The sequence below is a fragment of the Apteryx rowi genome, unplaced genomic scaffold (genome assembly GCF_003343035.1).
Source record: "Apteryx rowi isolate R43461 unplaced genomic scaffold, aptRow1 scaffold_101, whole genome shotgun sequence".
NCBI lineage: Eukaryota > Metazoa > Chordata > Aves > Apterygiformes > Apterygidae > Apteryx > Apteryx rowi.
This window is the reverse complement of record NW_020447209.1, coordinates 2,018,592-2,041,057: the sequence shown is the minus strand read 5'-3', so window position 1 is coordinate 2,041,057 and position 22,466 is coordinate 2,018,592. Positions and strand designations below refer to the sequence as shown.

General features: G+C 43.7%; 1 protein-coding gene across 1 annotated transcript in view; it reads right to left on the bottom strand.

Moving 5' to 3' along the window:
* The window catches only part of TENM4 (teneurin transmembrane protein 4), a 348,330-nt gene that overhangs the window by 10,402 nt on the left and 315,462 nt on the right, over positions 1-22,466 (bottom strand). The window contains exons 25-29 of the mRNA XM_026063905.1: positions 19,306-19,478; positions 14,804-15,039; positions 8,445-8,741; positions 5,359-6,973; positions 142-284 (exon numbers count right to left, since the gene is read on the bottom strand). Coding sequence (XP_025919690.1) covers positions 142-284; positions 5,359-6,973; positions 8,445-8,741; positions 14,804-15,039; positions 19,306-19,478 — 2,464 coding nt within the window. The remainder of the gene's footprint in view (positions 1-141; positions 285-5,358; positions 6,974-8,444; positions 8,742-14,803; positions 15,040-19,305; positions 19,479-22,466) is intronic.

Here is a 22,466-nt window from a genome sequence, read left to right as displayed (position 1 = left end):
AGAGAGAAGCTGCCTTAGGTTGACATGCACTTAAACTCCTAGTGTATCTGGGAGAACAGACTGAGGCTTTTTACAAGAAGATTGCAACTTGATACTTTGCTGATAAGGGTGTGAAATACAGTATGTAGCTGCATGGATTACCTTGCTATTGTCCCATTCTTGAGTTTTCATCTGTGTGTGGATAAGCTCATATGATGGCTCCATTGCATCCATATCTGGTTTGGGGTATCCAGGGATGACATTGTGTAGCTGGAATCCAAAGGTGAGCAGCCAACTGTTGACATCTGGAAGGTAAGAGAAGCATAAATCAGATTATCTGATCATTCAGGAAGGATTGCCAGTCTGGCCAAAGTGAGGGGTGACTACTTTGTGTGAATAGCACCATTAATGGTCCTCGAAAGAACTGTGTGCCAAAGCCATGAAAGTCAACAGCTTTCCATCTGCCAGCCGCAGTCCAATTCCGCACTTTTGCAGCTCAAAAACAGAAGCTCTGCTAAACACGCTGACCAAATGGCCCAGATAAAGCCAGCTCCCTGACTCCATGGCTGCCCACGTCAGCAGCCACCAGGCACTGTGCTAAGGTGGTGCACGAGAAGCACAGCAGCAGCAATACACTAATGAGGCTGAGCCATTCCAGGTGAATGGGAAGWGACATCCAGTCCTAGAGTCAGCTTTGAACATCTCAGCCACAGCTCTTCTCCTCCTGAGGCCTCTCAAAAGGCCTGCAAGCTAAAGTGCAAATTTAGAGCTCTCTGAGCCAGAATACCTGGACATCCAGGGCGAACAGCACAGTTCTGGAGAGGGTGTTCATGGAAGAGGCTCTGGACATACACACTGCTTTTTCCATGGCATTTTCATTCCAACCCTGAACTTCCCAACATTTTTAATAAGAAGCTGTCATTTGAGTATTACACCAGTGTAACGTCTTAAAGTCACATGTCATCTTTTATGGTAAGATTTAAAATCAGCCTCCATACTRTCTCACAAGGTTCTTCAAAGGAACTATGTCCACACTAATAAATAAAACAGGACAGAGACCATTCCCTGGTCCTGAGGCCAACTAGCATGGCACAGCTCATGTCTGTATTGCTGAATTCTTCTCCATYCCATAACATGGTGGACTCAGACATGCTGCTTACATGGAGTTTGTGCTATTCTTACCCATGCCTGGGATGTCCCTGGAATGCTGCTAGTTGTCATTGGCCAAAACCATGCCAGAAGTGTGCTAACATTTATGCAGGGTGGATGGCTGCTGTTCCAGTGCTTCAGCCTCTGCCTTAGCCTTGCTTAGTGTATTACAGCCAYAGCTAAGGGGCAATGCTGGTGTGTGCCATTTCACTATGAATTACTCCACTCGTATCACAAGGATTGCTGGGTAGTAAGCTCTTATGGGCATTAGAACTGCTTTTAATGTGATCCACCTAAGCAATTTCCAGTAGCAGTGAAGACCTCTGGATAGTGAAAATAAGTCTACAGTTAAGAAACTACTTTGCTCAGGTTCCTTTCACAAATCCCTTAGAAGTCCATGGATGGTGAGAAAACTGCTAGCTCCAGGTCATAAACGATTGTCCTACGCAAAAGGGGGAACACTGCTGCTAGAGGGGACATGATGGAAAACCCAGCCATTTGGGACATTGAAGATTAGACACAGGGAACATTCCTGCATTCCCGTGACAGTAGACTACAAAGTCTTCCCTGTTTTTTGCATGGCTACAAGGAATAGCAGCTGAATGTTACCCAGCTGGAGAAAATCATGACTAGGCTGGCTAACTCCTGGATCTGCTTGGGATCTGCATCGCTTCCCCGCTTCACTTCAGAGTATTTGGTGATCTGACCTTGTTCGCTTCCGTTGAACTCTGGAGATGGACACAAGTGTGACAATCTCCAACCCAATAGTGCGTGTATTGGGCACACAAGTAACAATTGCAAGAAAAAGAAAAAGGGTGAAGGTAAAGTTTAATTAACATCAGCTCCCAGGAGTCTTAGTCATTCTGTATGTAACTGGGATTGTGTTAGTGATTCCTCTGTTTCAAGCTGGATGTACAAGGGATTTGTTTTTCATTTTGCTAAACTGAATTAACATTGCTGAAACAGTCTGAAAAAGGGATCAATTTAGAGAACCAAACATGCATCTTTGAATATTTTTTTCTTCATCCCCCATGAGCTTAAATGAATGTTTTGAAGAGCTGGTTGGAAAAGAAATTATGGATGCAAATGGCAAATAAGGCATTTCCAGATGACTGGAGAACCAGGAGCCAAACACACACACTATCTGTTGCTTGTTTTCTTACAGGCCAAAATGTTGAGATTGGGCAGAGGTCCAAAAAGCCCTTGCAACAATCCATGTGGAAGGAGGAGGATTTCTGTAATAAAAACACTTCTGTTCACTCAATGTACAGATTGTTTTTAGAGTGTCTTTGAAACACAGAGGTTGCAGGGAGGGAAAGAAATTAAAGGCTCRTTTGATTATTTTTTTGCTTAGCGCTAAGCCAGCCTGCTTCCAAATCCTTCTCATGTGAAATTAAGACCCTTGATGTACATATTGTGGACCAGGTGGTCAGGAGAACAAAGTAATCCAGTGAAGGTAGGCATTGGTGCAGGAAGCATTTGCTGAGTACTTTACGAATATTAAAAAGAGTACAGAGCAGGGATGCTGAAGGGTAGAAAAATAAGTAACATGTCTGGAAAGATTCAATACAAACTTTTTTTTGATACTTCTCAGCAAGCTGACTTTCAAAACATTTGCAAACAGGASTTCTTCCTTTTTGGGAAGAGGTGTTGGAATATCCCGAATAAAAAGAAAAAAAACATGTGAAAGAAGGTATGGAGTTAAGAGAACAGAGGGAAAAATATTAATTTGCCAAGAGGCAGTGACAACTTTTTTGACAGAAAAGTACATTTCACATCACAAATTTTTTTTCAGCTACAGTAACCCTGCCAACACATTTCACAGTAAATTCATCTGAGGGCAAAGAAAAAGAGTGCTTAATGCAGACACATGTAATGGAAATGTCAGTTCAATCCATCAGGATTGCTGAAGCTGGCAGCAAAGCTCTGTGCCATGAAGTGTACAATTGCTAAAATATTCATGTTTAACAATGGGCCTCTCAAAACRTAAATATCTGCTTCTCCTGCTCTCCCCTCTGCGTGCTTCCAATTTGTACATACACGCTCAGAAATCTCTTACTGGGAGATTGGTGTGCACCATTCGTCTGCATCCTAGGAGCTGGGATCCAGGAAGGACAACAGGTCCCAGGGTGGGGAAGGAGGACAGCGAGTGGGAATGGGGGAAATATAAGTTTTTAGGCTACGACAGCTTCTCCCTCTTCAGAATAAGACATTTCCCCATTGCTATAGCTGTGGCCATGAGTAATGGACAGGACTCACGGCAAAACCTGTCTCCCCTGTGCCTCGTGCCGTGCCTTGGCTCTCTCTGCCCGCAGACYGGCTGCCCCGCTGGGTTGAACACATCCCATCATAGCCCGGCACGGACGGGGCTCTCGCTGTGGCTGGGGATAGGTCACACAGCTGGCTTTTGGTAGAAAAAAGGTTATACAGCTGGATTTTGGTAGAAAAAAATGCCAGACCAGCAGCCTGATATCATAACCCTTCTCTCATAATGATGTGACCTGTTTCTCCCATGCATATGGACTCATGTGCTGGGAGAGGAGAAACTTAAAAGGCGTATTTAGGGTCTGTATTCTGCAATGATTGAAAACAGAATCTTTAAGACCATGGTAAAAGTTGTTCAGTGCATATAAGATATCAAAATGTCAGATTTGGACATGTTGATGTTATCATCAGAGCTGAGTGGGAAATGGTTTGCCTGTTCCAAGACTGCTTTTGAAATTTTATCCTGTCTTAATTTGGGCAGAAAAAGAAATCTGTTAATATATCATGAAATGACTATTCAAAACCCAGTTCAGTTCAAGCTAACAATTTCAGATTAAGATATTTYATTTTGATTTTGATCTCTTAATTTTTCTTTTTCCTGTTTTCTATAATTAGTTTCTATTAAAGTTGAAAAGCTTGAAAACCAAAAAAGAATTCTTCTTTCAGGATATTTTGGAATTGGTCATTTTCAAGAGCTGTTTACAACCTTCCTACTATGAAATTTCTCAAACTCAATCCTCTCCCACAAAGAAATTCAATTTTGACAAATGAGTATTTGTAAAAGAATTCCCTGCTGGCCTTAGTTATCAGAGTAAGGCCAACACACAAGATCTTAGTCTGCATCTTTTGGCTTATTTTACTTTCTTCCTGGCATCATCTCCTGAGTCCTGGAGAACAACAGCTTTTAATTAAAAAATACAATCTAATCYTTATGATTATTGCAGAAGAACCTTAAAGCATAAATCCTAAAGGCTATAAAATCAAGTTGAATAAAATAACCCAGGATTTTTATTTTGTAAAATTTCTTGCTATTAGGCCAATCTCATAAATCAGGGGAATGCAAATATTGTTGTTGCATATGGGAAAGTTGTGATAGATGCAATGGGATCGTTTAAAAATTAATTATACGATTATCTCCTTAGGAATAGTATACATTTGATTTGTGATTGTGTCATCTGGTTTTCCAATGGGAAGTATTTGGAAAAGAGCCCCACCAAAACAGTCCTCTAAAACATTACTACCAGTGTTGTGCAAAATATGAATATAGGAGGGACAGGTGGCCTACAAAGTCATTTTTCTGTACACAAAACATACAGAGGCATTATGTTAATGCCATGAGATGAAGTCCCAGGGGAAGTAGTTTGGAGTTTACGTCAAGCTGTGGGCTAGATATGCCCTAAAACCTGGCTCTTAAGTTGAAAGCACCTGTTCTTGCTGACTTTAATAGAAACTATTAATTCTGCAGAACAGATTAACTTCGAAATACATTATTACTGTAGTGTGCTCTGAAATGGCTGACTGTAATAAAAAGTTTAAGTCGCTGCTGTGATTCTGCTAAAACAAACCTGCATGTYGTTTATTTAGTTGCAAATAAATCTCTAGTCAAAACTGTGTAAGCAGAGCTACCCCTCTACAAAAGAGAAAGGTTATCAGGACATTAATTGGTAGCTAAACTTGGAATATCTGAGGAAAAGAGCAACTGGAAACAGAATAAAGAGAATAAGCACCAAGAAAGAGAAAAGGAAACACGTTTGAGAATTRTGATCTCCGTCTATGGTAATAAATTAAACATACCCTGGACCATTCTCTGACACTGAGGTCAACTGGCAGAGAAAAGCTTGCGTCCATTATATTAAACACTGGAAAACCTCATGGCAATGTGGATAGTGAGAGAGAAAAACCTGTTCACTGATGGTGGGCTAGAAACCAGTCTGCAAATATTTTAACTAATTTTAAATATCTTACCTGTCATGTAACATTTGATATCCTGAGAGTTGCTAATAGGATTGTTGTTTTTGAACATATATAGGTTGAAAGGCATTATGTTATTGCTACTCAGATGCTTCCACATATCGTGGTCTGGACTTGTCCATCGACCTGCTAAAACATCATAGTCCCTCCGTCCCATGTGGATAAGCTTCGTGAGGGGGTCATACAGTCCTCCGTGGTAGCCAATGATGATCTGGAAGTTGGGATTGGTGTCCATATAGATCTCCCCGTATGCTGTGTATAGTATCTGCTTAATCATTAAGCCAGTCCCGCTGAAGACAGCCAAAGGGGTTCCAATGTTATCGCAGGCTATGTAGAATTCATCTCCGCTGCTGAGCTCCATCGCAAAGAGGTGGCCTTGGAGGTCATAGTAGAGGGAGGTGATCTCGGAGCTTGAATGATTGTATAAATGGGTGACCTTGGTTGGGTTAGTCAGGTCAGCGTAGAAGAACTGTAAGTGATGGCCGTGGCTGGTTTTGCTAGAGACTCGCCTTCCTAGGCCATCATAGCGATATTTCACACTCCACCCACTAGCTTTGTTGTAAGCTTTGATGAGCAGGCCAGCTGAATTGTACTCAAAAATATCATTGCCCCTTTGCTTTAGGAAGCCATCTTCATCCATTTTGTACTGCACATCTCCCAGTCTTGTAATCCTGTCCCTGAGGTCATACCTGAGTGGTGTAAGGCGGGCACTATTCCCCGGACTCAACAAATGGAGGTTTCCATTTAGGTCGTAGCTGTAACGCCAGAGTGGCTTGTCATTGATAGACACCGTCTGCAACTGGCCATCAGCATCATACTCATACGAGTATCTAGTTGTGTTTGCATAAGGGCCAACCTTCAACTCTTTCTTAACAACTCTCCCCATATTGTCATACTGCACAGTCATCCAGTACATGAGTGACCGRAATATCTCATACTGGACCTCCTTCATCCTGCCATAGGCATCAAAATGTTTAGTGTGAGTCATGACGGCAGTGGTAATAATCTGGTTGATATCATAGTAAATGACCCCAAATTTACCGAATTGCTCAGTTTTGCCTGACACATCGTCGTACCTGTAGAGGTCAATGGGTAAAGGTGTCTCATTGATCACTGCTTGCATGCTGGTCACCCGAAAGCTGTTATCATAATTATAGTCAAATCGTGCATTCACCATGCCTTCCTCAGTGAAGCGGAAAATCTGTCGGTCAATGAGGGGTCCTATCTGCCTGTATCTGATTGTACATGTGAACCCTTCATTCTGCAAGTTTATTGTCTTTAGCATGCCAGCAGTTTCGTCATAGGTGAAACTGATCTTTGTGGTGTCGTAGAGCATCTCAGCTAATTTGGACAACTTTCCATACTTGTAGATGACACGTCTCCCTGTCCCCAAGTACAAAGTGTGAAGGAGCTGCTCATCCTCTGTGAAATCCTGAATTACTGAGGCGTTGCCTTCTGGGGGCCGGTAGATGTTCCTGTAGTAACCAATGGAACGGATGGTTTCTAAAGTCTGCCGGGCAACGTTGGGCATGGTCACCGATGACAACCGGTCATTCTTATCAAACTCAAAGATGTACTGTCTCTGACTGTGAAGGAGCAGCACCATGGACTGGAGGGGTGGGAGAAAAGAACAGATTATTTTCCTGGTTTTCAGGCAGAATTATTCTCAACACTCCCAAAGATGGACAGTGTTTGGGAGAAGAGCTTGCAGCTACCAACTGACAGAAACAGGGGACCTGCAAAACTGAGAGGTCACTGAGCAACAAAAATGTGGTCAGTCACAACCTGCCCACTTTACATATTTGTTCATCTCTTCAGCCACTGCTTCACCTTCTCCTTTGTATCTTTTCAGCATTAGCTCTTTGTGATCGGAATTCTTAGTTTGTTTGCATTGGTACAGCACTTCACCAAYCCAAAGAGCAGGGCAAATGAGATAAATAATCTCTGCAGCCCTAAGATTAAATAGTGAGAGGTATGCAGTTGCACAGCACATCAAGTATCCCTGAGTAGGAGCAGGTCAGAGAAAAGGGCACTTAATGCGGTAAGTATGGTTTAAGTTTAGAATGCTCAGTTGTTAGAATTAATACCACATAGTCACCTCTGCCCAAATTCTCCTTGACAATAGCTTTTATGGACTAAATAAATAAAATTGGTAGAACAACTTAAACAATGCTTGAAAAAGTGCCCCCCCGACACCYTCCAATACGCAGTTAACTCCGTGTGTCTGCATATCTGCTATTACTCTCTTACTACAAACTTCTGCCTACATGCTTAACCCATTTGTCCTGATATTTTTGCACACAACAAGCCACACAGATTATGTGACACAAGGTGCAAGTCAATGCTTTTTGCCTTTTAAAAGCTATGCTACTGTAGTTTCCTTAAACTGTTTTAGCTATAGGCCCTATACAAAACTCAGAAATAAAAAATTCCAGACCCATGTATGTAACACATGGATCTATAGGACACTGGGTAGGTAATGATGAATGATAATACCCAGAAGAAATTAAATCCCATGCCAATCTGCAGCGTGCAGACTACAGAAAACACTGCAAAATGTTCTACAGCTGCCTGGCTGGATTCATGTCTCTGCACTTCTTATTACCTGTGTTTCCTATGAAGCCAGAATGGGCTACCTGAAGAAAGCAGGACGTCAGACTGTATGGGCTGTTTTCACATGGAAAATCCCACTGGAAATCCCTACTGTTGACTCCTCTGGCTTTACCTGAACGTATATTATTTTACAGCTAGCTCAGCAAAGGAATATTGTATTTTAAAAATCATATGCCCAAAACTTCAAAGCATTAAGACATGCATTTAGTGTGACTTGGAAAGAATACTGCCCTCTGGGGAATTTTCCATGCTATTTTCAACTGTTCTCTGGTGGTTTGACACCAAAGTTACTATGCATATGTTAGTGGAGGCAGAATACACAGAGGAGTATTGGACCATAAGGGCCAGTAATCAACCGATGTGAAGTAACGCAGCTGCCTTGAAGTCTTAGGAGTAAAGCCCATTTGCACCAACTGGGAAGCTAAGAATGCAGAGCTCTCATCATCCAACAAAAGGAGGGTGCTTACCTTCTCCAAGTAAGTGTAGCTCCATGATTTCCCATCAGCAAAGATCCTGGATACAATTCTGCCAGACTGATCATACTCCATCCGTTCTGACATAGTGCCCCTTTGAATCCCAGCAATGTGTCCTCCTGGGGAATAGGTCACATTGACGCCATTCAGTCTGCTGCTAGGTGACCAGAGACTGGGCCTCCCTGCCTGGTCATAGAGGATGCGGAGCGTGAACTTGCGGTGGTCATCATAGATTTTCTCTGTTCTGGTCACACGATCAAAATCAAGGGACAGCAGGTTTCTGTTGTGAACCTAGAGGAGGGAGATGGAGAATTAGGAAGCTGTAAATGGTTTAAGTTACAAACATTATTTCACCAAACACCTCTTTAGAACACACTGAACAGTATCCATGCATTCATTGCCTCTGGATAAGATTTTCAAAGCAAAGTGTTGGCCTAACTCTGCTTCTGTTGACTTCAGTGAGGAAAGAGGCAGCAAAATAGCAGGTACTTTTGAAAACATCACCACGGTTAAAGAATATTGCCCATATCCCAAACCTAGACTTAGGACTACTACAGCAGATGTGATAGAGACCTAGATGAAGGCATAATGGCAAATCGTTGCAGGGAATATTTGCAAGGTACTCTGCTCATTACACCTGGATATATGAGTCTTTTGCTTTCATGGATGTCAAAAAATAATACTTTTTGGAAAAAAAAAAGACGGATGCTGTGTCAACATAGTTGAAAAGCAAAGCTTTCCCCTAAGTTTGCTGAATATACTGCATGCACTGGAGGTGAAGTCTTTCACCTAAGGTGAAATAGGAAGGCCTTGACCACTGTAGATGTTACAGAGAGCAGGAGCTTTTCTGTGAGAGCTGGAGTTTTAGCTTCATTGTCCTGGGGTTATTCTGTGTTGGATAATTACACTCCTGTTGCCTCCACTGCTGCTGCGTTTCCAAAGATCAAAGGTATCTATTTCAAAGGTAGGAGCAGAGATACATTTTGATTCAGGGATTGTAGGGCACAGCTGTACAAAGAGGAACTGATAGTACAACTTAGGTTTAGCCACATGTGCAAGGAGCCTTATAAAACAACATGACCACAGTACTCAAGCACTGTGCCTGAACAAAAAAAACAGATTCCCAGGATGAGCTTGCCAGTGAAGACAGCTAGTTCTCCATCCCAGCACTCTGCAACCTTTTTCAGCTGGTGAACCCCTGTTTTCCAGAAAAGTGCAAATTCTTCTCAGACGAACTTCAAACTCCAAACAATAGACTTGCTTTTTTAGTTCCCATTGGGGCCCTTCAGCTGTGGTCAATAAACCAAGGTTTGCAGACTGCTGCAAGTTAAAAATACAGCCTTACCCTGTTCTGGGTAAAACTGACACTCCTGAACTGAGCACTGGCCTCAGCTTTGTTCCAGCTTTGATCTCAGTCATTACTTTAGGGTGTATGATTGTATTCCCACTTTTTTTTTTTTTTTGAGATATGTGAGAGAACCTGAGAGCGAAACAGGAAGGAAGGAGAGAAATGATGTGGCAGAGTCAGTGGAGAAGTGGTGTGCTGTATGTCCTGTCAGTCTGGAAGTACACGGCAGGAAAATGCAGGACTGCTCTTGTGTTGTGCAGGCAGACATGGGTGGTGAAACCGGGAGAACTGCGACACCATGGAGYCAAAAGTCAAAAGGAGTCTCAGAAGCTGAGGTCAGAAGAGGGCTGAGGTCAGAAGAGGCAAAAACATGSCTGAGAAATGTGGGACCAAACTGAGGGTATGCATGGCCGGTTGAGAAATAAGGAATTAGTGACAGATGATGTAAGCATAAAAATGATACAAGAGGAGGCAAGCGCAAAGATGATTGCCAGTATATGAATAACAAAGGTAAAAGGCAGGTATGACTCAAGGAAAGAAACAGTTAGCATGGAAAGGTAGATAATGCTCAACTTAAACACGTAGCAGAGTTTGAAATAGAATGTAAATGGGCAATGGGAGGAAGAGGAAATCAGCTAAAAGCCTCTTGTAACAAGCAAGCTGGGAAATAATTAAAAAAGTATCACAACTCTAAAGTACAGTTGTACCTATGTAAGCAACAGAGCAATTTGATATCTTGTAGGTGCTTGTTGCTACAAATACAGAAACAGAAGCAGCATTTGCGTGCAAAATATATACACATTTTTTTTCCAGGAAGGAATAACGTGTCTGCCTTCCACCCATTCCCAGAGCATATCCAGCCCAGCAGCTGCAGCTTCTTGTGCTGCTGGTGTGTGCCAAGAGAGCTGGAAAGAGCTATTCCAGGAGTGGGACAGTAATCCAGGCTGAATGTGGCCTCTCTGATCCATAAGCCAACAGCAGTGCCATTCACTGTGCTGGAAGGACCAAATAACAAGTCCCTGGATAGCTCTTAAGCTGAGTCCAAATCCCTGTATCCCATTATTGGTGCCCTAAGTCATTCCGCTCTCCCCACTCTCTGGCAAGGGACTGCTGCTGGACTAGTTGGAACCAGCCTCTCTTTTTACGATTTTTTTTTTATGATTTGTTTTCTCCTGCTCTCTCAGCGAAATCTCCCTTCTCTCTGAGAAGCACTGCAGTGCCAATAGCCACCTTCAAGGTGACAGGCATGGTGAACCCTACACTGCCAGGTAGCCTCTGAATAGGGTCTAAATCTTTTCATCCTTGTTCAAGGACATGCCTTGAATAGGAGTGAATTTTATGCAGAAGCAGTGACAGGGCTGCAGGCTTCAGTCCAACAAGCAAGTTTTATGGTGAGCAGCTAAATAAGGTGCCATCCTACATCCCAGAGTCTTTATCCTGGAAAGGACTCTGAAAAGCTCCCGGAAAAGGCTTTTGCCCCTCGGAGCATTTGACAAGGCCTGTGTTCAGCGCAGGACTGAGCCAGGGTAAATTTAAACCCACTGTTCCCAGTGCATTTGACCTCCCCTCCGTAACGTGTGAGAGACTAAATTTAACCCCAGACTCACATACCACAGCAGATCCATTTAATACCTTTGCTTGCTCTAATGAAGGTGCTAGAATAGGAACATAAACACTCCACCTGGTACCATCTCTGATTTCTCCTATGCCTCCTTTTGCTCTCTTTTAGCTTAAATTATAACGAAACAACACACATTGATATCCCTGGGTGCACAAGAGTTACAAAACACAGAAAATGCAGATTTCTCATGAAAATGCTGTGGCAACTTTCTGTAGAAGACCACGAACAATACTTCTGCAGTGAGACCTACAGGAGTCAATGACATCTCGCTGGTTAACAGCTGCTTACAAAGGCATTTCCCCAGTGAACTGCTAGAATTATTGGGRTGGCCATATCCAGCCCTCAGCAACTGACAGAAATTCAGGAGATGAGGCTGAAATGTCCTCAATAGTCAGCACACCAGGAATGGCTAGCAGCATATCCCAGGAGACCTCTCCAAGGCTGCTGGTTTTGGGGAGCGGCTGGAGCAATGGCTGTTGTTGCCACTGTTAACTCGCTACTAAAGTCTGGGCAAAAAGGAAGCTAATTACAGTAGGAGCTTCCAGGGTTAAATAAATAAAATGTCTGAGCCAGCAGCTCTGTCTCTGTCAGCTGTCCTGTTTGCTCCACTGTCAGAGATTATTTTACATCCTTCTTTATTGAAAAAATCATGTTTGTTAAAAAAAAAAAAAAAGAAAGAAAGGCAAAAAAAAAGAAGGAGCGCTGTTCCTTGGAGCAGAGTCTACCTAATGCTTTCAGCGCGGATAGAGTCTGTGTGTGGCTGTTTGCCAGTGATGGGCTGAATCTGTAGCCTGGCAATTCATGGAGGCATCTCTGCTGGGTGGATCCAAGCATCACAACTTTCCCCAGGGCTGTGCAGGACAGGAGAAGGGAAAGAGGCTGCTTTAACATATTTGTGTTGCTTTACTGCTACAGACGCCCCTTCCCCTTTGTCCATGCAGAAATCCCTGCCTCATGCCTTTGCCTCGCTATAAATAAGTGCCTGCTCATGTAAACGTGAGTTGGGAGGTTTCAGGCGGATCCCTGACAGTGGACATATTTCTTCTGTTTGATGTTCCTCTGTGACCACTGYTGCTCCACACAGGTGCACAGCAAACTCTCCTCCCTGCTACACTGTGCATTATATTTTCTTCTAGGCAGGGTCATGGAGGCAGCTGAGAAACTGGGCTCATCCTGCTGGGAGCTGGCAAAGCACACGGCGACATGTCATCGCTCCCCAAAGAACTAATGCCCTGCAAAGGTGGTAGGAAGAGCCATAACTCGTAAGGCAGGCGGATCCATGTGAGGGCAATGTAAAGCATGCGTTTTTCCAGGGAATTGCCCCTTTTAGAGTCTCTGGCCAGATCCTGTTCTTCCCATCGCAAAGGCCCCATGGAGTGATGCAGCGCTGCAGTCTCGCTGGGGCGCTCTTTTCCCTTGGAGCACCATGGCTTTGSTGCTGTCTCAAACTAGCAGTGGGGTGAGGCGAGAGGGAAAGTGTCAATATACTCACATATGGCAGAAAATAATAAAGTTTCCCAAAATGAACAAAATTGTGTTCAACTGAACTTCCCCAAGCTTTTTCCTTGCTAGGGAAAGTGATAATTACTAGTACGAGGGGAGAGGAGAATATGACACACGTAGAATATGTTAAATACGGGGCAATCCCCAGGGAGGCAATTAGCACCTTGCAGATTTACATCTACGGGGTGCAGATGCTGCCATGCAGGTACAGAGAGGCAGCTTAAAACTTCTTGTACACACTCAGCCACTTTGAACCCCTGAACAGAGCTGCAACTGAGCCCTTCAATAACGTAAGATACTCTGCTTCACCAGAAGCAGGGACAGGCCCTGATAGACTCAAAATGTGAATAAACGCCAGCAGGTTTACAGGAACACCAGTAACGAGCCTGAAAACTCATTTTGCAAGTGATTTCTGAACGCAGTACAATATAAAACAAAGACACATTCTGCGTTTGAGAGAATCTGCTGTGAAGATTTTGGAAGATAAAGCTGGCACGGGCAGCTGAGCTGCAGCTAAATGAGTGGAAACTGCTTTGAACACCAAATAGCTGTGAGATGGCTGCAGATTTCAGAAGCCTGTCTCYGTTCAGAGACAGACTTGTCTGGTAAGTTCATTGGTTATTATAACAGAAAGAAAAACCCAAAGACCAAACAAGAAAGTTGATGCCAGCTGATCTGCAGGCRTACAGCAGTTCCCAATGAAGGAGCAGCCTCCAGCTTCACTACTGTTTGCACAGTTTTGCTCCTGATTTAAAAAAAAAAAAAAAAGAGCAAGTGTGTGAGGCCATCCACGCAAGGGGAAAGGAGCAACTGATGGGTTGGGGAGGGTGAAGAGTAATACTGGGCAAGTGTGAGTGAAGACAGRCAGGGGAAAATTCACACCAAGGTGGCAGGGGGCACACAGCAGGGAAGAGAGAGAKATGCAGAGCGAGGACTGGGACATACATATTCTGAAACCAGGGCATTAATATTTACTGCAGAGCTTAAGTGGGAATAAATAGCTTCAGTCCTTTCGCTATGGTGGCGTTACACAGCACTAAGCATTTTTCTCAGAGGGTCTGAACTTGCCAGGTGCTGAGAAAGCTCCTAGAAACTGCTCTTAAGCCTGCAACGCTGAGAATGGCAAGGCGCAGGATGACTGTGCAGCACTGGCTATTATTACCAGCCTTGCTAGCAGTTAGCAGAAGAATTACAGGCTTATTGAGCAAGATCTTTAAACAGCCCTGACAGGTCCTCAGTGCACTGTGTGGAACAGTGTTTTCCAAACACATCCGTCTCAAGCCCAGGAAGGACCACACGTTCCTGGAGGAGAGAGTACCACCAGGCTGGAGCCGTTTATAACACTTCACCGTGGGGAACAACTGCAATCACAGGGCAACGCCAGCTCTTGAATGGGTTCCCCAGATCAGCAAGTTTAAGGAACCCAGTGATTTTTCWGAGGCTGCTCAATGAACACTAATGCTTAGAAAACTTTCTGTGCTCAAGTGTATGTTATTGCCAGCAGTGCTGGTACAAAATGCCTACTCTAAATGGAGCATTTTTTTACGATTATGTTCTTCCCTTGCATGCTTAAACAGCCTGACATGGTGGTTAAACCTGTAGKGTCTAGTGGGAGGTCATGCGTTGCCAAGCACACGGAGGACTCATAAGGGAATCAGCAATGCTATCTGTGACGGCTGAGAGAACGCCTGCACATAAGGAGAYATAAGGATATATTTAAGTCATAAAGTTTGTGTCAACGAGAATAAACAGCTAGTTCTCTGTGCTGCAGTCTCATCTCTATTCCATGTGTCAGAARTGAGCACTGTCCCCTTCTGTCATGAGACCAGGGACTGAGAAAACAGGAAGTTGAGTCCGAAAGTGCTCATACTTCTCACTTACCCTCAGCCGACGTCCAAAGACAGTGACCTGCCCTCTCGCTTGCTCCTTCCTCTGTCTCCACTCAACCAGGTTGAGGCCGTTGTCGATGGGCAGGGTCACGTTCCTCTTCCCCACGGTGGGGTTAACGGTACCTGCCAGCAGATGTGGCTCAGTTTGCAGGGCCACCTCCATGCCATTAGCAAGCATCAGTCTGAGAGAGCCATCGGCACCGATGTAGTAGCTGTTTCGGACTTGGTCTGAAGAGAGAAAAGAGATTTTTTTCAAATGGATGTCCAGTGACACAACCCCAGCTTTTCATTTTCTCCACCATTYAGGCTTCTTACAACACTTTGGATGGTTCTAACCAAACGCACTTGGTCACTCACAGTGAGTGAAACGGTTGTTTCATTGGTGAAAGTCAGGATGCACAACCTCTATTTCAGTCTGATGAGAGTTTCATTTTCTGTGCCTCAAATTCTTGCAGAAAAAAATCTTACACAGGTTAAAAAAAGTGGAAGAGTCTTCTCCAGTGGAAGACCTGTGTAATACCCTAGAAAAGCACACAGGTTCAAACCTCTTCTTTTAGACTAGGATAAATGCCCTCATTAAAAGACCAGGTGGTGAGATAGTTATTCTAAATCACAGTCATGTTCCACACATTTATATCTTAAAGATCCCAATTTCACTACAATTCATGATCAAGTGGGGCCACCTACTTTTCTCAGCTTATTCAATATCTCACAAGTGACAGGAAATTTCACAGCAAGTTAATGCTAACCAGCTTCCCAAACAAAAGCCAATCCCTTTCACTTGGGAAAGCTTTCAGGAAGCAACTGAAGACTGCGTGTTTAGAGAGACAGCTAGAGACACTAGGCATCCACCATCTCCATACATCTGGACACCACTATCTCCTGAAAGATCAGCAGATCCTGAGGCCAGGATTTTGGAGTTCAGGAATGGAAGAGGACAAGAACAATACCCCTTCCACATCTTTCAGGAACTAGACAGGCTGAAATTTTGTCCTTTCAAATTCCAGCAGTGATTTGTGTCTGCAGAAAGGAGCTCATGAAGGGTAAGAAAGCATGAGACTTGCTCAGTGCAGAAYGGCTTTAAAAGCACATTATACAAAGATTCCCTTATCTGAAGCTCCTCAAAAGCTGGAAAACATTACCATTTCTGTCTCCCAGGCCACCATAAATACCTAATTGTGGATAAAAACACTCATTAAAAATTCAGTCAATTGTTTTTCCATTCTGAGGCAAGCTGGGTTTTGTTCACCAGTTCTTCTGCCATAACTCAGCAGGAAATGAGGTCACAGCAAAATTATCATCTCTCGTCTGGCTGAAATAGAGCAGTAAAGAGCACAGTTTGGTGTAACTGGGAAAGGAAAYCTGACACCACTTGGTCTCCATTTTTGTGAGTCTGATCCTTCTCCCTTTGTAGCCAACTGGAGTCTTGCCACATTGATCWCAGCAGGACCACCATTCAGCTTACTTTATATAGTTAACCTAGTGATGGTGTGAAACCATTATAGCTATGACATTGGATCTTACCACTATAAATATACAGTGATCCACGATGTAGATCAAATATACTTTGACTATACCACTGAATATTTAAGTCAATGGTCTTGTGACATAGGCTTCAGCAGGATCAAGCCCATGGACACTGTGGAATCCCCTGGATAAGCGACATTCCCTTTGGGTCAGTTAAGCACCTCAGAGGAATTATGGTGGATTGGCACATTCAACTCMAGCGGTGTGGTACAGTGTGGGGAATATAAATCTTCTACTTTCAAGATTTTCCCAGGAGAAGACTTTTCCCTAGCTTTGGAAGGCATTTGTCAAGTGCTATGTGAAATCCACGGGCCATTGTATGCAATATTTTATGCTGATTTGGTTCTGGGGCACTAGTGCCCTATTTTGGCCTTGAACAAACACTCACTTTGTCATTAGTCCAGAAGACATCACACAGAGGTGCTGAGGTGCCTGTTAGCTGTGCAGGCTCCTAAATCCAACCTRTAGGAATGAGTAACCTCCTAGAAATGCCTTCTCAGCTGCCTCAAAGTGACTTTTTGATGTCCTGCYCAAGCCTGCCTAAGTACCAATGCTGTGTCTCACAGCTAATGAGATGCTCATAGCCCTTGGTCTAGGCAGCACCTTAGAGACCTTGAGGTGACATCTCTTTCTCACCAGCAGCACCAAGCATGAAGACATTTCCTGAGCATCCCTAAGTCCTGATGGAATAGAAAGTGTATGTATTTACAAGGGTGCATGTTCTGACAGCCCTAACGCCCACCTCGGATAAGGGAGGAGGATTTTCAAAACTTTGTGCAGTGCTTAACTCTGACCTGACGGTTTTAGGGCTGGGAGATGCCTCAGCTGACTGCAGAGCATCTCATTCACTGCACAGGGAGTTGCTTACCTCAGGACAGAGGGTCCCAGTAGGGGACAGGATRTCTGTGGATGAGAGTTGTTCTCAGTAGACTACAGCTAATGACTTCTGAGTGTCTGAACTCTAACTCCAAAAACAACAGGATTTAGGCATTTAAATACCTTTTTCAGATCTGTTTCTGGTCTCTTTGTGGAGTCATAAAATGTCTCCATCTCACACTGATTGTAGCCAGAGCTTGTTCACAGTGTGATCCAGGTTTCTTGAAAGGTTCACGAAGGATTTGGGAAAGCTGGCCAGAGCTGTGAGCTCATAATGAAAATGCACCAGCAGCTCTCATGAAAAGGAAATCTGCAATATGCATTTTCCCTGGAGAATGACCAAGAGGGAAAGACACACAAACCTTTAGAACAGCTCCAGCTTCATTCACTGGGGAGGCCCTCAGAAGGCAAATTACATTTCAAGTGTGCTCAATTGATCCCTGGGCAACTCCAGTGGCTCTTGTTTCAATTGCTACAGTGATGCCATGAACAAACAACTGCCTCAATTTGGGAATTCACAGTCCCTAATGCTTGCGAGAAACCCACCTTCAGCAGGTTCCAGRCCACCCCTGCCACAACACTATCCAGATCTTCATTTTAAGATAAGTATGCTTTTCAAACCCAAATAATTTCATAATTTTATACTTCTGAACATGGTTAAAGTGTTTGTAATACTGTATGTCCTAATGGCAACAGTGCCCCTGTGCTGGAGGGCAGTACAATGAGATAATTGACCGTGGCACAATTATGTAACTGTGCCTTCAGCTCTGGATGTATAAATCACATTGCAGTCAATTATCTCACTAAAGAGCCCCCAACAGCGGGTTCTATTGCTTAATTAGGCTCTTGCGGTGAAGCCAACCTCATGTCTGTGCAGTTGCCAGACGTCTTAACGTGAGTGAATTTGAGATGGGGCAGGGTAGGTTGGATCTGCTTTGCATTCTAAAGTAAAGAATAAAATAGTCATTCCCCTATGGGAATACTCAGTATGGTCTGAAGGGGCTGGTACCCTCTCAGCTGCCCTCTCCAGAGGCAGAAAGGTAGTGTTCAGGCACAGTAGGCACTTTTTTTAAGGAAACCCTGCCCTTAGCACAGGGAGGGGGAGGGAAATGGATGCCCCAGAGATATGGGAACAAATGTGACTTTGGAATATGTTGTTCTCACTGGACCATTTTGTTCTTCGCGAGCGGAGTAATGTTTGACACCCTACTGCCATCAGGCACAGATTAAGAGTGAGTGAGAGTTAGGCAGTGAGAAAAGCAAAGAGTTTGTCTGTCCCTTCCCTTCCTTCAGGCTCCAGGAACAGAAGTGAGGGCACACACAGACCCAAAGGATATTCTAACCTGGAGATCCATATTGSTATGATCTGTGCACTATAACTTCTGTCCCTGCCAGTATGTCAGCAGYGTTTCCCCCTATTTATTCTTCTTTCCCTTCCCAGTTCATCACCTTTTCTTCCATCTTGTCAATSTGTTGTTAGCCCACCTTACCATCACTGCCAGAACTGTGCTCATTTACAACAGCTGCAGATCAGTCCCACCAGTCCCACCCTGGCTGCTCGTTTGTGCCACTTCACACCACCCCTTTAGTTCAAATGCAGRCCTTTTGGGGACAGTGAAGGTCATTTGTCTGGATGCTGCCTTGTGAATGTTTGAACAACCAGTGAACAAAGAATCGCAGAGATCTCCAGTAACCAGCTGGAAGCCTATTCCAGTAGGAGAGTAACTCCTTATGTTGGAATCCATTAAGAGAGGGAAGCAAAGGGGTCAGCTGGAAGTGCAGTTAAGATTTATGCAGCCCTTTTTGTTATAACAATAATGGTAATGATGATGGGGGACTGTACTGCATGAGGGCTGCACAGCAAGGGAACTGGCTGAGAATGAAGCAGAAAACAGCTGCAGAACAACTGCTGAGCTAGGGGATGTGGCTAAGCAGGTGTGAGCGTGCATGTGTACCAGCATGTGAGGAGCTCTGGAGCACTGAGAATGCAGGTGATTTTTTGGGGCTGGGATTATCGAGATGATRTCTGTCTCCTGATGGAAAATTCTTCATGTACAGCTTGGCCAGGAGAGGGACAGTGGTCTGACTCACCTTGGAGCAGGGTGTAGAAGGCTCCAGATGCTGACAAGTTGGTTGTTATGGTAACATCATCCTTGCTGGAGGTTTCTACCTGGACATGCACAGAACTGTCGGTGTCACTGTGGAAGCTGCTCACTTGGCCAGTGGGGAAGGTCACATTGGTCAGACGGCCAAAGCTGTCATATCTGAAAAGGTAGAGTAAAGTCAACAGCATGAATAGAGGACTGGAGTACTGGAACTGTCCTGTAAAGCAGAGACCATGTCTTGGAAGTTTTCACCTAGATTTTTCTCAGAAAAAAACCTGCTGTCAGTCAGGACTGCCTTAACCTTTTTGGCTTTATGAGAAGAGCAGGGTTTAGCTGAAGAAAAGCAAATGAACAATAGAAAATGACTAAATAAACGTTAGCCTGTATTTTAACAGCATCTTTCTGATGCTTATCATTTCCATTGTTCTTCTTTATGACAGAGTAACTTTATTTATCGTTCACTGTGACTTATGGAAAGGCATCTCTCTAAGCATCTTGTCTAGCAGAACTAGGAGTTTCTGAGGGCCATAAACTGTCTTGGCTGGTTGTGTCCTGAGCTCTTTAGCAAGTTTAATTTTTAATTTTGTATTTTAAAAGTGAAAGCTAAGGTAAAGGAAAGGCCCTGCCAGATTGGCTACCTCAGGTAGAGAACTGTCCTTTGTGAACATGGACTAGAGTCCTGAGCACAGCTGAGACCCCAGTATCTACTTTCTACTGTTCCTAAGACCATCTGGAAGGATTGATTTAAATGYGTAAAAAAGCACTTCAGTTTTCACCCCTACTGAGTCCTTGGCTTTTCCAATGAGAGAGTCAACATTATCGCCATCTGGGATGGTTTCTGTGATGTGGACACCTGTCTAGTAGGACCCAGMTGAAATAAACCATATTAAGGCAGGTCACACAGCAGCTAATGAGCTGGGAGGGTTATATTTCAATAAAAAGGAGAAGCAGACACCTGTGCCTAGAGGTCTCCYGAGTAGACTAGAAGTGGGTACTCATGCTGAAATTCTCTCAGGGTTAGGAAGAAATAAAGTAGGGCAAATATACCACACCACCTCCCATCTGCGGCATTGCAAAAGGGACACCCTTAGGTCACACACTGAGCTAAAAGCAGAGGGCTGCCAAGAGAATACTTTGGGAGTGAGGATAGTTTTTTCAGGAGGAGTATTCCCTAGTGTAGACCGAAATGAAGAGCTGCGGGAAGCTGTACTGGCGTATCTCCAAAGAGCTGTTGGGTTTTGTAGAAGGTGGGCCTTCAAGGAAGGGATATTTAAGTAGTCAGGGAGAAACAGTAGAAAGAATCCTTCTACCAGCAAAAATGATCAGTGACAAATGTTTGACTTTTACAAGTCCTGGCAACAAGAAAGTACAAGGAAATATGTCATCTGGGCAAAGCTTAATGGTGGGTGAGCAGAGAGGACTCGTTCCCCTGCAGTACTCACTGGTGAGCCTTTAATGGAGCACAGTGTCCAGTTAAGGGCACCATTCTTCAGAATGATGAAGTAATATAAATGATATGTTAAGGATAAGCAGCTTAAAAAACATGACCTAAGAGGCAAAGCCAGAAAACCAAAAGCYGAAAAAAAAAAAGAAAACTGAAAGCTGCTTTAGAAGGGAGGAAACAAAGAAGAGGGAACATGCCATCATGACAACGGTTGTTCTAAAGAAGACTATAATTATTTTCTCATCCCATCCACTGAGGATGTGACAAAAAGCAATCAGCTAATTTGAAGCAAGGGAAATCCAGGTTAGAGACTGGGGAACACTTTCCAAACCCAAGGTTGCTTAAGCAGAGGAACAGGTTACCAGACGGAGCACTGGAAACCCCACTGAGGGATACTTTTAGGAATAGTTGAGAAGAATGTGTCAGAGAGGGTCTGGATGCAGTTGGTCCTGCCTCAGAGGCAGCAGATGGTTGAGGTGAGCCCTTGACCCTCCTCTTCAGGATTTTTCTGAACTGAGGAATGAGATAACAGATCCCATCCTCTCTACCAACAAAAAACTAGGAAAAGTGCTCCAGAATTGCAACCCAAGAAAGACCCAGGAGTAGCCACTGGACTGGCTCTATGAAAACCAGAAAACCAGACTTGACTATTCTCTTCTATTCTCTTTTGTTCAGATTTGTACACAGTGCTGGTACTTCACTTTTGACAATAGACTGACAGTGAATTACTGTTGATTCTGTGATTCTGTGACTATTCTCTTCTATTCTCTTTTGTTCAGATTTGTACACAGTGCTGGTACTTCACTTTTGACAATAGACTGACAGTGAATTACTGTGAGGAAGGGTTGGTTGAAAACATGATTTATGCCCAAGTTTAATATTTAGTATAAAATGAGTGAACAGATGAGCTTGTTAGAATTCTCTCCAGCCCTTGCGTTTTGAGACAGTCACGTGAGGCTCTTCTTGCCCACTGGGCAGAGGCTGAGGAATGGTAGAAGAAAGCATTTGACCCACCACAGTGTCAGCCTATCAGTCATGGAATTATCCACGCAAGGAGGATTGAGGACTTGCCCTTTCCCTTCAAGATCTTGGTGATTAATCAGGTACTTGTGAAGCGGAAAAGAAGAAAAAAAAAGAAAAAAAGAATAAATTCAGGACTGCATTGCAGGAGTTTGGCAGAGACCAGTTAAACCTTTTCCAAGTGGTTAGAAGCACACGGTTTGGATCTACATTGAATCTCCTTGCAAGAGCCAGAACTAAAGTGCTCTCAGTACTGAGTGCTTTGCTCAGTGTATGTGGCTGCTCTGTTTGCACTGAGACAGGAAACATTTTGATTGTACTTTCTGCACAGGCATCTGCACATCTTCTAAAATATGTGAGTCTTAAACTAAAAACATCATAGGAGATATCTTTATCCCATCTGCTGAGACAGGACACAAGGGACATGATTTAGTCTTTCCCCTGAGTAGAGGGAACATTGTTATCTCTACAGGTGTGTTACACAACATCACAAATTCTTTCTACAGTGACATCAACAGTCCTGTATATAAAGCACAGTCTGAACGGTAAGGGAGACTCAGATCTTAAATGCTCAAAACTTTATGGAAAATGGGATCTGAATTCAGCACCTCTGACTTGATGGTATTAGCAACTTTAAGTGAAGGACCCTGCTATATATAAAAAAGAGAGAGATAAACTTTATA